General features: G+C 56.6%; 2 protein-coding genes across 2 annotated transcripts in view; both read right to left on the bottom strand.

Moving 5' to 3' along the window:
- Positions 1-2,216: 2,216 nt before the first annotated feature.
- On the bottom strand, positions 2,217-8,067 carry LOC144729843 (uncharacterized). Its single transcript, XM_078610360.1, has 3 exons — positions 7,321-8,067; positions 4,918-5,745; positions 2,217-3,757 (listed from the first exon to the last, which is right to left on the bottom strand). The coding sequence occupies exons 1-3, from the start codon at positions 7,532-7,534 to the stop codon at positions 3,576-3,578; spliced, it is 1,224 nt and encodes a 407-aa protein (XP_078466486.1). The 5' UTR covers positions 7,535-8,067; the 3' UTR covers positions 2,217-3,575.
- A 1,802-nt stretch (positions 8,068-9,869) lies between these two features.
- RGS22 (regulator of G protein signaling 22) overlaps positions 9,870-15,963 on the bottom strand; it is a 30,246-nt gene continuing 24,152 nt past the window's right edge. Inside the window, exons 15-18 of the mRNA XM_078610359.1 lie at positions 15,783-15,848; positions 13,041-14,004; positions 12,284-12,470; positions 9,870-11,460 (exon numbers count right to left, since the gene is read on the bottom strand). Of these exons, the coding sequence (XP_078466485.1) occupies positions 11,228-11,460; positions 12,284-12,470; positions 13,041-14,004; positions 15,783-15,848 (1,450 nt within the window). The 3' untranslated portion in view covers positions 9,870-11,227. The remainder of the gene's footprint in view (positions 11,461-12,283; positions 12,471-13,040; positions 14,005-15,782; positions 15,849-15,963) is intronic.

Raw genomic sequence — 15,963 nt, 5'->3', positions numbered from 1 at the left:
CAGTCTACATTATAGACTACCAGTCCACTCGCCAAACGTAATAACCAGGCTACAGTCTACATTACAGACTGCTAGTCCACTCGCCAAACGTAATAACCAGGCTACAGTCTACATTATAGACTACCAGTCCACTCGCCAAACGTAATAACCAGGCTACAGTCTACATTATAGACTGCTAGTCCACTCGCCAAACGTAATAACCAGGCTACAGTCTACATTATAGACTACCAGTCCACTCGCCAAACGTAATAACCAGGCTACAGTCTACATTATAGACTACCAGTCCACTCGCCAAACGTAATAACCAGGCTACAGTCTACATTATAGACTACCAGTCCACTCGCCAAACGTAATAACCAGGCTACAGTCTACATTATAGACTGCCAGTACACTCACTCCGATTAAGAACCAGGCTACAGTATTATTTTGTATTATTTTTATTCACTTTATTTGTATTATGTTTATATCTACGTGAATTTACCTAAAGAACCAAAGAATATGATAACAAACTAAACACAAATGAAGTTAGGTTAAACTACCTTGATTAATCGACCCTAAGGGGCCGTCCATAAATGACGTCACGCGATTTTGGAGGAGTTTTGACCCCCCCCCGTCACACGTCGTCACAAAAAGTTCAGACCCCCCCTCAAATATGACGTCACAAAGCTCTGCCCCCCAAAAAAATTCAACATGCTTCAAATCGCTTTAAACTATTGTCATTGTAGTGCGTATATAATGTGCCGCTGCATTCTGATGTTGTAGGAGAAACATTAAAAAGTCTATTTAATTTAGTAGAACGTGTTGTCTATTTATTTAAAGTTGCGCATTTTGATGTGACGTCACATTTCTCACCCCCCCCCTCGTCACACATCGTCACAAATGTCTGACCCCCCCCCCCCAGGTGCGTGACGTCATTTATGGACGCCCCCTAAGATCTAATGCCACCCCTAAAAAACGTATACCTGCGTTTACATCGTTATTGTTCCGGTAATGAGTCATTGTGTATGAGCAATGTTTGGAGAGACAAGTGAACGCGTTTTGCCACCAGGGGGTGCTGGGTAGTCCGCAGAAATGTTTGCATCAGCTGAGTGGTCCACGTGCTCAACAAGTGTGAGAAACACCGACGTTGCTCACCTCCGTGTGTGTGTCGTGGTGCTAGCCACCCACCCCTCGTGTGCCGTGCCGGCCTTCATAGGTGCTGCTCGATAACGGCACTTGCCCCAACAGTCTGTGAAGGCTAAACGGGGGATCTTTGTCTTTGTGGATGTGCTGTGTGAACCTCATCACCGTCTTGTACACTTCTGCCTTCCAGGTTTGGTTGATGGGAAAAGTGCACAAGACGGTGGTGAGGCCGGTGCTGTTGTATGGAGGGGGCCGAGTGCTGGGGCACAATAAAGAGGGCGGACCACGCTATGGCAGTCACAGAGATGAGGATATGAGATGAGGATGTGCGGTGGATGGGGTGGGGTTCGGGGTGGCATTTAGATCTTCGGGTAGTTCCACTGCTGGATTCTATTTTTTCCGCCTGAGGACGACCGCTTGTGTTGCGATCGAAACGTCGTGTGTTTCATTTTATTTCACACCTCCGTGACTTTACCGAAAGAACCAAGGAGTACGAGAGGAAGACTCAAGGTGGTAGAAATCACAGAGAAGTTGAGAGAGAAAAGGCTCTGGTGCGGTTCGGTCATGTGGAGAGACCGCAGGAAAAGTGTGTGTGGCTCAGAAGGTGCCAGCGATGCAAGTGGAAGGAAAGCGATCGAGAGGAAGGCAGACAACGAGGTGGGTGTTGTGTGAACCTAGCCTGGCACAAGCGCCGTGGTGACGGCACTGCCACTTTGTGGTGAATGGCGGTGTGCGTGTTGTGTACCAACATCGGTGACGAATATCTGAACTGGTACTGGGCCTCCCTAAGATCGACTCGGCCTTAAACGAGTACTGTACTGTGCACCTGCTTCGGTGTGTAAAGATCAACACTGGGGAGACGTGGGCTGGCCACCCACCGCTTCCGTGTGTAGTGTTGATCTTCGTAGCTGCTCGCTCACAGCACTGTGTCTCTGTAGTCGTGTACCCTTCGGGACGCTGTCGTGTTCATGCTGCTGAGGATTGCCGATGACGGCGTGGTCGCGAAAGCTGGAAATGTTGACGTCCTCACTTTACGACAGCGATAGCTCAACGAGTCATCGTCGTCGCTGCTCTAATCGATGACAGCTCACGGGTCAGCATCGTCTCTGCTTTAATCGATGACAGCGGCCAAACAAGCGCAGTAACAACATCGACAGCGATGAGCGAACGAATGGGCGCGCCCGCGAGCACCTCCAACACGTGCGCACGCGAGCACCTCCAACACGTGCGCACGCGAGCAGCTCCAACACGTGCGCACGCGAGCACCTCCAACACGTGCGCACGCGATCACGCGCGCGTCAGCTCTCGAGAACCAGGGACCAGGGCTCGAACGCGGCCCATGGAACCCCCCGGGGGCGGGGGGGTCACATCCGAGAGGCCGAAATTGAAGGCGTTGGCACCCGGGGTTTGGGGTGGACGAGTGGGACATGAGGAGTTGGGGACGGCGAGTTGTTATGTCCGGGGTGAGATCTTTTCGCGGTGGGAGGGGGATAAAGATGCACTTGACCGGAGCTCAAAACCTCAACCTGTCGACCCCTTATCAGTGCCTCCCTTGTTACAGACACATTCAGATCTTATTGGTCACCCCGTGCTCCTTATAAATCTCAACGTGCATCCTAAAAAGTCCAATCACAAGGGAGAAACGCAAACAAATAGAAAACACATTTTTTGCCCGCATTGAAACGGCTATACGCCGTATAGACCTGAAAACTCAATTTCCCTGTACAAGAATACGGGGTAAACCGTATGGGTTGACAGCTATGAAAAACTCCCGGTGCGGTGTGCAAACACCGCCGCTGGAGAAACAAAGGCGACGGCGGCCGGGCATGGCGCTGGCCAACCCAAATCCTCGTGCGCCGTGCCGGTCTTCGTAGGGGCGACTCGCTAACAGCACTTTCCCCCCAACAGCCGATTCATGCTGCACGAGAGATATTTGTATGTATGGGTAAGGAGATGATGAAGGCGTGTGGGGGCATGGGGGGGGGGGGTAAAGACACCTGAACCCGGCCCTGCTTGTGGTTTTGCCCCCCCCCACCCAGTTTAATAGTTGTGGAACAGCTGCAGCCCCGCCACCTCTTCCCCGAGCGAGTGAATAACTGGGGCTCGACTCTATATGTAATCACCACCGCCACGAGGTCAAACTAGGGCTTAATATTAGCAGGAACTCTCATTGGCTGAGCTCCATAACGTGTATATATAGTTTCCCTGCCCCATGCTATTGGGGGCTTTGAAGCCGCGGAAAATATTTCATGAAACAATGTAATCCCTGGGCCAGAGACCGGACGGGATCTGAATCCTCGAGTCCCAGACACGCGAGGCCCGCTAAGTCCCAAGAGCAGTACACGCGTGCGAACTGCACCCCCCTCCACCAGGGGGGGTCCACCCCATCACGGCGGAGATGACCCCCGCATTAGTGAAGGTCCCCGGTGGCCCGCGCGAGGCTCCCGTCGTCTCTAGCAGAGCTTGGCGGACGCGACGCCGTCGAGGCGGGTCCCGTTGAGCGCCGCGGGGCTGGAGCAGGAGCCCGAGTCCTCGGGGAAGAGCTCCACCTGGGCCCGGCTGAGCCACTTGACCAGCGGCGCCAGCTTGCAGTCGCACGCCCACGGGTTGCCGTGCAGGTAGAGCACGCTCAGGTCTGCGCCGTGTCACACGCGTGTCGGGGGCAGGCAAGACAACTCAGCAACTCGGCAACCCACGCGCTACACTGCCCGACCAGGCAACTCGGCAACCATGCAACTAGGCAGCCAACGTCTACGCAGCCAAACCAGGGAACTTAGCATCCAGGCAACTCGGCGACCAGGCAACCGACGTATACATAGCACAACCAGGCAACCGCACTACCATACAACCAGGCAACCAACATCTCCACAGCACAACCAGGAAACTCAGTAACCAGGCAACTGGCATCTGCGCAGCCCAACCATACAACTCTGCAGGCGACATCGCTACAGCTAGCCAGGCAACTCGGAAACCACCAGGCAACCGACATCTGCACAGCTCACCAGGCAACTTGGAAGCTGGAAAACCATTTTGTCAGCCAATCAGATAATCAGGCAACCAAGCAGTTGGATAGCAATCTGAACAGTCCACTCGCGTAACAGTAATGTAGCCGTGACCTTGTATGCAGTTGGTGGGTGGGGTTGGGGTGGAGTAGGGTGAGAGGGGCACGACAAACACTCACGACACGGTCAAAATGTTGCACCGAGCATCAGGAGCACGGAGTAGGGCGAGGTGGAGGATGTGGCTGGTGCCGGAATCGCCCCCGGCGCCGCGTGTCCCGGACTCTTCCCGCTGCACCCGACCCTGGCGTCGTAGCGGCTACCACAGCGGCGCGGCTGTTGAGTGCGCAGGCGGTGCAACTGCACCGTGCATTGGGCAGGGGGTCCCGTCTCATCCCTTCACCCGCGGCACTTACCCCTGTACCCTGAACCTTTGAAAACATCAGCCACACCCCTGACCCTGACCTTGACCCATCCCATGCGCTACCTCTGACCCTGCCCTTGACGCATCGCACGCACTAGACCTACTCCTGACCCACCCCAGACACGAGCTGTATGCCCTTTGACCTTGACCCATCTCAAGCACGAGCTCTACTCTCTGACCTTGACCCTGACCCATCCCAATAACTCACCCTATCCCGAACATTCACCTATCCCACCTTAAATTAAGCACTGCGAATCGCAGACCACGTCACGTGCCATTCTGATTGGCTGTGGACATCTCTTTCACACCCCCCCCCCGGGTGGTGGCGGTGATGATGATTGATGATGCGCGTTGTGCGATTCACGCGCGGACCTCTGAGACGCGAGATGGCTCCACCGTCGAGCGAGCGCAGATGTTTGTTGTTGTTGAGCGTGAGATGCGTGAGCTTGGGGATGTGCTTGAAGGTGTCGCGCGGAACGGAGGCCAGGCGGTTCCCGCTCAGGTAGAGCTGCCTCAGGCCCTGCAGGCCCACGAAGGTCGCGGCCGCCACGCTCGCCAGATCGTTGTTGCTCAGCACCAGCATCTCCAGCTTCTGCAGGGGCTGGAAGAGGCCGTCGGGCACCTCCTTGAGGCGGTTCCCGTCCAGATTGAGGAAGTCCAAGGTGTGAAGGCCCACGAACGCTTTCGGCGAGATTTTGTGGATCTTGTTGAAGCCCAGGTCGAGAATCTTGAGGGAGGGCACGTGCTTGAACAGGAAGCCCTGCAGCTCGGCGAGGTTGTTGAGAGGCATGTCCAGGTCGGACAGATCCTTCAGGCCGTGGAAGGTGTCCGATGAGAGGGAGGCGATCTGGTTCTTGCCCAGCAGCAGGAATTTGAGGCGGTAGAGGTTCTGGAAGGCCTTGGGCGGGATCTGGCTCAGGCTGTTACCGTAGAGGTTGAGCATCTGCAGCTTCTTGGTGTCGGAGAAGGTCTTGAGGTGGAAGCTGGAGATGCCATTGTTCTCCAGGTTCATGCTCTCCACCCCAGGGATCTTTTCGAACACCTCGGCACTCAGCTTCTGCACCTTGTTGTAACCTTGAGGTGGGGGAATGGGGAACACAGTGCAGATCAATACAGCCACCACACCAGTCCCCTCCAACAAGTGCTCCCACCCACCACACGGTGACATCACGCACACATCCTCATCTGTTGTCACAAAGGCTGAACTCCCCTCATTCATATTCTTGGGTCTTTCGGTAAAGTCACGTAGATGGGTTCAAAGAAAAGAACATTTTTATTATTAAATATGTATTTTTACCTATCTACGTGACTTTACCGAAAGACCTAAGAATAACACATTCCTGCGGAGGGAGCTGGTAGGTACGTTGGGTTGCTCGGTCAATGGCCAGGGTCAACGGCGGCGTGGTGTATTCCGCAAATATGCCCGACTGTGAGGGCGGGCACAAGCCGGCGTGAGTAGGTTAAACGTTAAGTTTTATAATGGCACCACGGGGTGACCAGCCCCTCCCCACCCAGTCCCACCCCTCCCACCCCCCACCCAGCCCCACCCTCCCCACCCAGCCCCTCCACACCCTCTACACCCAGCTCCTCCCCACCCTCCCTTCCCCACCAAGCCCCACCCTCCCCACCCAGCCCCTCCCGACCCTCCCCGCCCCACCCAGCCCGTCCCTCCCCACCCAGCCCCTCCCTGCACGACGGACGGACGGACACAATAATCCCCTGCGGGCTGGTGGAACCAGTGGCTTCCTACCAGTATGAATCCCTGCAGTCACGAAGGCTTTAAGTCAAGATTCCTCTCATTCAGCCATGAGTCTCATCTCACTCTACTTTTCTCCACGCACTCTCCTTCCTCTCCCCTCTTATCTCACCTACTCCCCTCCACGCAATATCCTACCTCTCCCCTCTCATCTCACTCTACTCCCCTCCACGCACTCTCCTCCCCAGCAACCAAGGCTTTCTGTTGAAGCCCCCCCAGCCAATCTTCGTTTTGTCGGAGGTCGCTCATTCTCCTGTGCTGGCGCCACAGTCTGCGGCTCCCATCTCACAGCCACCCGTGCTGTCGGCTCACGTCCAGGCTCAAGGCCCCTTTTCCCCACCTCCGCCTATGACTGACTGCCTCCTGACTGCGTCTCTCTCTCTCTCTTACAGTAAACACGTCCGCCGTTTGTGGTCAGTCTTGCTTAAGATGCGGTGACATTGAGTGGCTCGAGAAAGCCACGCACTTGTCTCGCGGGGCCATCAATCCACTCGAGACACTGCGCCCCGCTTAGAGGCAGCGCGATATTCCAGCGGCCTGTCTGGATATGAAACCGGGGCTGCCTGGAAACTCAACACGTTAGCGATTTTCGAGTCGCCCCCTAATTCACCTGAAGTTTGTAGAATAAGCTGAACCTTGGTCGGAGCGGTGGCGCAGCGGTTTAGCACACACGCAGTGAACCCATTCAGCAGGGAGTTCAATTCCCAACCACGGATAATAATATCAGTGGCGAGTGATATCTGGACCGGTCCTGGGGGGATGGGGGTCAGCCCCCCTTTCACCAATACGCATTGGCAAGCGTGGTGAAGTATGGTTATCTGATTGGCGACCGTCCGGTGACGGTGAGACAAACAAGGCCACCACGAGGTCACCACGGGACCACCACGGGACCACCACGAGACCACCACAAGACCACCACGAGGCCACCACGGGACCACGACGAGACCACCACGAGACCATCACGGGGCCATCACGGGGCCATCACGGGGCCCGAGGTCGGCGCAACGACGCAGACGGACCCATTTTGAGGACCCAGGAGTCGGGAGGGAGGTCTCCGGGCACCGCGGCGAGGTCCCGGCCGCGGCAATCCACGTCCGAGCCTGCGTGGAACGTGGACATGGTGCAGTTGCAGGCGGCCGGGCAGCTCAGCGGGCCCTGCTGCTGCACCGCTGCCCCGCACGCCAGGGCAGCCAGGGCAGCCCACACGGGGAGCAGCAGCATCAACCGCGCCATGGTGCGTGCGGCACGAGCAGCGGAACTTTCCCCGGTCACTGCGAGCGCCGTGAAGTTCGGTGGCGACCACGAGAGGAGGTACAACCTGGGGGTGGTGCTGGTGGCGCCGCGGAGCGCGGCTCTTCTCAAGGTGGCGGTGGTCCTTCAATGGGGGTCCCTCTAAAGGGGGTCCCGAGGCGAGCTCAGGTCTCTCGGCACCGGAGGCCGAAGGGACGGGATCCTGGGTCCCAGCGCTGCTGGGTTCAGGGCGCGATGCAAAGGAATATAAAATGTATAAAAAAAAGAGTTCAAAGTCACGGAGAGCCCGGCGTAGAGGGAGGCTTCGGGAGGAGAGAGTGGACGAGTGAGACGAGAGGTGTCAAGAGAAGGATAGAGCCGAGATGGAGCGCAGAGATGGAGGGAGGAGAGAGTGCGAGTCGCGGTGCGCGCCCAGTTTGGACTCGCGAGCAGATGTCACATCGCAGCTCGTCACGCCGAGCCGTGGCCCCTCGTCTCCGGGCTCCAGTGTTCATTCTCCCGGCCGTGTTTGTCTCTCCCCCGCGAGCCGGCACGCAGTCACGCGGGACCCCTCAATACCCCCTTGATAGACTCTGCGCTGCACGGGCCGCGTGCCCGCTGCCCCCCCCCCTTACCTAACACCCACCCCCCCACCCGCCACGCCTCACCCTGCAGGACCCCGCTCCCCCCCCCCCGCGTGTTTGTGTTGGGGGGCCATGAAAGCGCTCTCAGTGCCGCCACGTGGCACGGGGTCTCCACATTCCCCCCCCCCCCCACAAGGCGCGCGCTGTGCTCGCCTCGTCACCTGCACCGCCTCGCCACCACCGGGCGACGGCTCTCACAGCCCCCGCACACTCTCCCTCCCTCCTCTCTCACGCAAATTCGTGAAGCGTTCCTCTCTCTCAAACTCTCTCTCTCTCAAACTCTCTCTCTCTCTCGCTTTTACACCCTCCTGCTCTCACACTCTCACAGCACCCGCACACTTTCTCTCAAACTCTCTCAAACTCTCTCCCTTCCACACTCTCTCGCTCTCAAACTCTCCCACACACCCTCGCTCTTACACTCTCTCGGGCTCACACTCTCCCACACACTCTCTCCCACACATTCTCACTCGCTCACACTCTCACACTGTGTACCATGCTCCAACCTCTATGCTCCCGCTGAGTTCACGTAACCCGCACAGACCAGCGTGGCGAACACCCGCACGCTCTGGTCACAAACAACCCGCATGGCGTGCGGTGGGGGGAGGCCCTCATCCAGCAGTGGAGTGACAGAGTGCGCATGTATGGGGAGCGGTGGTGCACTGGTTAGCACACTGCGGTACGAACCCGGCGACCCGAGTTCAATTCCCGCTCACGGCCAACATCAGTGACCATTATCTGAACCAGTGCTGGGCCTCCCCTAGGTGGACTCAGCCTCAAATGAGTAGCTGGTGCGATGTGTAAACATCGCCGGGCGTGGTGCTGGCGACCCACCCCCTCGTGTGCAGTGCCGGCCTTCATAGGTGCTCGCTAACAGCACTTGCCCCTGTTAAGGCAATGCTGGGAAGCTTTGTCAGTGTGAGTAAATCTGCACCCGTGTGTTGTGCGCGTCTCTCCTTTATTTTGCCACGAAATGGCCACGTGTTGTCTCGCTCAATGAAGCCAATCCCGCTCGCAGCTAACATCAGTAGCGAGCGAAATCTCAACCGGTCCTACCCCCGCAGCCCCCCTTCCTCACCCACCCCGCCCTCTTCACCAACTGTCCAACGTGGTGAAGTATGGTCAAACGCATCCCCATGACCGACACGCCGCGGCAGGGCAAACCTGACGATCGCACCGTCGTTACTGTCACGGCACTCGACCCGTGTCACCGCATTCGACGATCGCGTTAAATGTCACCGTGGCGTCCCCAAAATGCTATATCAGTGCACCCTGACCATCACCTTTGAAGTATTTCTTGTTTAATTTGCGAAGCTTCAAACCTCCCGCGCTCGCCAGTGTGGAGCGCACGTCCCACGCAGGAGGCGCGTGGCGTTCGATTGATATTCGCCTTTCGCTGATTGTCAACGCCAATTAACCCTCAGAGACCGCCCCTCTACCGATGGGGGGGGGGGGGGAGTTCCTTCTTCACGGGGGCGACTGCCACCTCCAGATGAACCCACGCGTGAGGAGGCCCGGTGTGGAGTCGTGAGTCACGGATGAGGATCGACGTCCACTCCGTGAGCTCCTGACGCCGCGTGCCTCTTGACGAGATCACTCGGTGATGGAGTCGCCTTCACAGGGGCCACCGCGGACGGTAGTAGAGGAGGTTCCCCACCCCCCACCCTCCCCCCTCTCCCCGTCTCCCGCGGCTCAGCTGACCGGCGGGGTCCGCGTCTCGCTCCCGCGGGGTCTCTGTGGGCGGCAAGGGGACGCGAGGTTGTTAGTGACCCCCCCCCCCCCAATCCTCCCCGTGAAGGGGGTCTCCTCACCTTGCTCGTCTCGGAGTCCCTCGACCAGGACTGGGGCCCAATGGGCGTGCGTGGTGTCACGTAGGGGCCTCCCCGTTGGGTGGACTCGTGGGTGACTTTCGAAGCTACAATGGGCGACTCAGACGAGACCCATCGCAGGTCAAGAGGTCATGTCCACGTGTTCCATCCCGAAGACACAGAACTGAACTCCTTTCCAACTCCAAAGGGAGGTTTATTTTTAAATTGCCACCACGTATAGACCCTCATCAACGCCTGGACGTGAATGCACAACACCTGTGCCATCTTGACCCGCAAAGCCTGAACAGAGACTCTTTAACATCTGGGCATACAGATTAAAATTTTCATGCTTGGGTGCTTGCTTTAATGCCTCATCATCTCGAAGCACCTGACCCTACATTTCGTCTCAAACATTCCATTGAAGGTTCTCCTAAATCTGGCGAAATGTTGGGATTGTGGTCTGGGGTTTGGAGACCAAACGGATTGATTTATATTAATTTATTTTCTCTATGTCATGATAATTTTCTTGTATTGTGCATTTTTTAATCGTTATTTATGTATTAATATTTTAGTTTGAGATTTGCTAAGGAGTGGAGTTTCGTTTTTGTATCATTTGTGTAAGGGACTAGCTAATTGATGTGCAGCGTTGTGGGATGCAATTGCATGAATGGCGCTCTATAAAATGAAATTATGACTATTATTGCCGGTGGGCAGCAGTCCCTATGCGTCACGAGGTGTTACGCAGCGCCATCCCGCAACTGGGTTTAGTCGCACGACCCCGGACAGCACAGGGGGCCCTCAGAAGCAGCTGGATGCCCGAGGCCACAAAACACCGCGTGGCGCCGCCTGTGGTAGCTACGCTGCACGTGGCTGCCTGTGACCCAGCACTGTGGAGGCAGCAGCGCAGGTTGGTGGATCACCGCATGCAGATTTCGTAAAACTCCCTTCCCGTAGGTGGGTGTGGAGAAGGTGCCATACCCTTACCCGCCAGGAGAAGGCGGTACAGCAAGTGGACTAATCGTAATCTGTTTCCATCTGTACGGGGATAGATTACGCAAGGCGTGGGTTTTCTCCAGGTGCTCCGGTTTCCTCTGATGTGAATAATAAACACGACTCATTATTAATTTGCTAAATTAAAAACCCATTGCTAAACCCTTCTGAAAAAGACTATCACGCATCAGCGTGGCTCTCCTGGATAGATAAGTAAATTATTAACAACAAAACCCTGGCCCATTGTAGAGCACTGGTCATCGGAGAATCGCCCGGGGCGCATTTCCCCTTTTGGCCGCACGTGAGGGGCTTCCCGGGCCTCTTGCCTTGAGCGTGAGGCCCTGACTCATGGAGAAGCTGTAGGTGCAGGCCACGTGGCTGTTGCGTGGGGCCGAGCGCGAGGCCCTGGGCAGGTGGAACTCGGTGGGCGGCGCCGCGGCATCCCGGAACATCGCCAGCCTCTGCCTGAGCACCGTCTGCAACCGTGGCTCTGCGAGGCGGGCAGGCGGCGGGGGGGGAGGGGGGCGGCACAGGTAGCGGTGGTGAGGGAGATGGAGCGCGGCGTGGGTCGCGTCGGGGCCTGCGGTTGCTCCGCGGTGGAGACTGGAGGCCGCGGCTTTCACGTGACAGCTGGCGGTCGCTTCATCGAGCGGAATCAAGCATCGCGTGACGCGGCGTGCCGCGTCGCGCGGGCAGGAAACGACGATTTGTGCAGGTTACACGGCACGTGACATACAGACGACGTTTCGTCGAGCGTGATGGATCGGACAAAAAACTGTACAAAACGAAACGGCACAAACGAGAGACAACATATGCTCTGTTGGCACCTCCGATTAGCGCGGTTGGCTGTGTACCGTGCGAAAGAAGCTCCAGGCCTCACGACCGTGGGGGAAATCCAGGTTTCCTCATTCTCCAATCTCCAATCGCCGGGGGGTGCGACGAGCGACCACTTCAGCCACACACCGCCCTTTCACCACCCCCCTCCCCAGCCCTGCTCCTTTGACAACCCACAATACTCCGGTTTTCCACTCCACATTTAGAAACATGTATCGTTTAGAGTATTTGGCTGCTGTACATTTCTGCGTGATAAGCCACTTCGTTAAGCTATCGTTTGTGGCCAGGTCGCTTCTGAACAAGAGCTGTATAGCTCAGTGGGCCTTGCCTGGTAAAATAAAAAAAAAGTTTAGTTTAATTTAGGTCATGCACAATTGGCTGGCTGGCGGTCGCTGTGCAGTACGCCCATTGGCTCTCGATAGACCTGGAGCGACAAGCGGGGGGGGGGGGCGGTGGGTCACGGCGAGCGGGCGACGCACCAGGCAGGCCGCTGGCGCTGTGCGGGATGCGGCCCTCGCGGGCAAACCCCGCCCAGAAGGGCAGGAGCTCGTGGAAGACTGCATTCTGGGCCTCGTCGAACACGCGCGGGGCCAGCTGCTCGGGCCGGGCCAGGCACGCCTGGGCAGCCGCCCTCACGGCCTCCGCCTGCTCCGGAGAGATGTCCACCTGGGAGCACGCGCCAGGGTTAGGGGTGGAGTTGCCGGACGAGCGACGGGACGCCGCCGTGTTGGGGTCTCCACTCCTCGTCTACTCACAGGTAAGTAAACGGATAACAGCTAGAGGCGCAGCCTCGCAATTGCTCGTTCGCATCACCGCCGGCTGAAAACCCCCCACTAGAGGGCCAGCAGAGTCCTGACATGACTCGGAAGGCAGGGAGCGCAGCAATAAAGAGGATCTCGCCCATCCTGATGTCAGCATTTCACCGATCCCCAGGTGCGACTCGGAGCATCAGGTGCCAGTTGCAGCAGCTCAAACCCATGCAGACAAATCATCAACACCTCGTCCCCCGCAGACGCGCTCCGGAGGCCTCTTCTCTGCCTCATCTGCGCTACCCACCCACCTCTGTGCACCGTCAACATGACACTACACAGTCTGGAGCTTTCTTACTCTGCGAAATCGCCCAGATTGGCTCATGGGGTTGTGGGATCACCCAAGGATGAGAGATCTTGAGTTGCCCTCACGACATCCTGATACTCCTGCTTCTCCCACCCCCCGATCCCCCATGCCCCCCCCCACCTGAAGCGTGGGCTCGAGGCGAGATTTGATGAAGCAGTCGAGGATGATGCGAATCTTCTTGCGCAGAAGGACGTGGTCGGGGTCGGCGTGGTGTGCGTTCTTGAACTTCTGCACCTCAAGGTAGAAGAGGAGGTCTCGTTCGGCGCGGGGCCGCCCGGCCTCGGCCCCAAGCTCTTGCAGGCGCTGTAGGAAGCCGAGCAGCTCCGGCGTGAGGCCACCCTCTGCGGCTTGCGCCAGCGCCGTGCGGAACGCCGCCTTGTCGGCCGCGCTCGGGTCGGCCCGTGCCGCCCGGCCTCCCAGGGGCCCTGCCCGCGCCCTCCACCTCCTGGCCAGCAGCATGGAGGCCGCCCCGCGGATGAGGCCATCCCAGGCCTCGGGGTCCTCCAAACCCACGCCGCCACCGCCACCACCGCCGCCGCCGCGGCGCTTGAGCTCCGAGCTCATCCCGGCCCAGAAGGAGCTCAGCGATGGCCACAGGATCCCGCCGAGGGCCTCGGCGGCCCGGGAAGCCGTGGCGTCCGTGAGACCGGCGGCGCCGGATCGGTCGCACTCGGCCTGCAGCGCGCCCAGCAGCTCGTCGGACAGAGGCACGACGGCGCGCGAGGCCGGCGAGAGGTACGACTCGGTCAGGGCGGTCAGGGCGCAGCGTCTCGCCCGCGCTCCCCGGGCCGCCAGGTGGTCCCAGAGCGCCGACAGCATTCCCAGGCAGTGCCGCAGCGTGGCCGGCTCTGTCTCCTTCAAGAACCTCCCGAAGGCCGCGCGCATCATCTTGTTGTGCAGCAGGGCCCGCAGGTGCGGCACGGCGTCGGCCTCCACCAGCGCCTTCAGATCGAAGTGGACGCCGCCGCTCTCCTCCACGGCGCCGGCCTCGCGCGGAGGTCGCGGGCGAGGCCGGGTTCGCCCGCGTCGCCCGCGGACCCGGCTGGGGCCCGAGGTCCCCTCTGCACTCCTCCTGGCGCTGCTCCTGATGACAGGGAGGTGGGGAGGGGGGCAGGGGAGCGCAATGGGGGTCGTGGACGCACACAGGTGTCTCAATCATCGGTGCAATGACCATGGTAGAGATTCAGTCGCGCTTGTGATGGCCTACGATTAGGACCGTTGGCTACGTATGGTGCGACGGAAGTTCAACATACATACATAGACGTTGGGGTGATTGACTTTTTATTTGCGCTTAGGGTGAAAGCATTTCTACATTTGTTCCATCTGCCTGTAACGCGCGGTGGGTGGGGAGAGGGCGGTCACGGTAACTATCATGAGGATGAGCCGATACGAACGAATTTCTCTGCTGAGGTCACACTGCTATTTTATCCTTGCACATGATGGCAGCAGCGACATGTGCGGGAGTTAGAAGTCACTGTGGAGGTCTGTTGGCCACGATGAGAGGGCTTCAGCAGGGAGAGAGAGTTTGTGTAGTTCTGCTGTTCCTCCTTCATTGACGGAGGGCAGACTCCAGTGGTTGACTTTATGGTCCATATTTTGTCGCGATTAGGGACTCGCGCGAGAGAAAGCCGGACAAAACTTTCGGAGGGCTTTGTGCCCAAACCTTTGGAGATACAAATCACGGTAGAAACGACCGTTTGCAAAGGATTTTAGTCCCAACGGCCACTCGGAGCGCTGTTTGGACAGCGTCGCAAGCAGCCGCACGTGTAGATGCCCTCCACCATCCGTGTGTGCGCATGATTACATTTCGACTGGAGCACGGTGAGCAGAAAGCTAAATGAGCATTACTACTATAATAGCCCAGAAATGTGTGTAACGCGCGTGACGTCACTCCACATGCCGCACCTCCCCCCCCCGTCATTAATAATAAAATAATCATGAGCGGCTGCGTTTTTACACTCACGCGGAAGAAGGTCGAGCGGAAAGATATATTTTTTGCAAAGTCGCTTTACAGAAAGTGAGGTCAAAAATACGTCTACGCAGCACAGTGCTACATCCGTACGTGACGTCACTGCAAAAGAGCCCCCCCCCCTCCCATCATTACTATCATAAGCAATAAAACATTTTACGCAAATTCGCTTTCAATTAGACGTTTCTTTATTTAAAGTTAATGAAATAAATAATTATCCGCAACAACAAAGTGTATTTGGTGTAAATTTCGATTTAAAGCTTTCGTGACTGCAGGGATTCATCTTCTTGGTTCTTTCGGTAAAGTCACGTAGAAGGGAAGTAATAAAATATTATGTTTTATTTTTATTATTTTATTACTTCCCTTCTACGTGTTTTACCGAAAGAACCAAGAAGATGTATTTGGTGTCTTTATTTATTTCTTCAGCACTTGAAACAAAAGGTAAGTCAAATTTTTGCTTCTAAATTATGATCAAATATATACATTTCTCTGTGATTTTCCAGACATTGTATCGAATTCAAATTGATTACAACCCCAGCGAGCGAAAGCAGAATAAACTAACGTATCAGAGCAGTGATTTGGAACTAATTGAAGGTGAGTTTTAAATGCAGAAGTGAGGTGTTTTATTACGTAGTTTTGTGCAAGAATCACTGTACAAGAGATTCACACTAAATATCGTATACCGACGGTTTCATTTTTTAAGTTAAGAAAAATGTATTTACGTGCAACAATTCCTAAAGAAAATTACAAACACACAAGAAAACGTGAATGTACATCTTTAATATTACAGCGTCTGTCCTAGGACGGGAAAAGGGCTAGTTCACTGTATTCATTGAAAACATCAACACACACCGTCGCCTCCACCGTGACCTCACCTCTCACCGTGACCTCACCTGTTGGAGCGGCCGGATTCCGAGTCGGAGAGAACCTCGTAGGAGTCCCCCAGGTCCGCGCAAAACCTGCACCGCACATCCACATGTATGTAAATGTTTGTATGTTGTACCTATGTTGAACTTTTTATGCACCGTACATAGTCAACCGTGCTACTCGGAGGTGCGGGGGATGGACAGCAAA

This window comes from Lampetra planeri, chromosome 33, assembly GCF_965212315.1.
Source record: "Lampetra planeri chromosome 33, kcLamPlan1.2.h2, whole genome shotgun sequence".
NCBI classification, from domain to species: Eukaryota; Metazoa; Chordata; class Hyperoartia; order Petromyzontiformes; family Petromyzontidae; genus Lampetra; species Lampetra planeri.
This window is presented reverse-complemented; position numbering and strand designations above follow the sequence as displayed.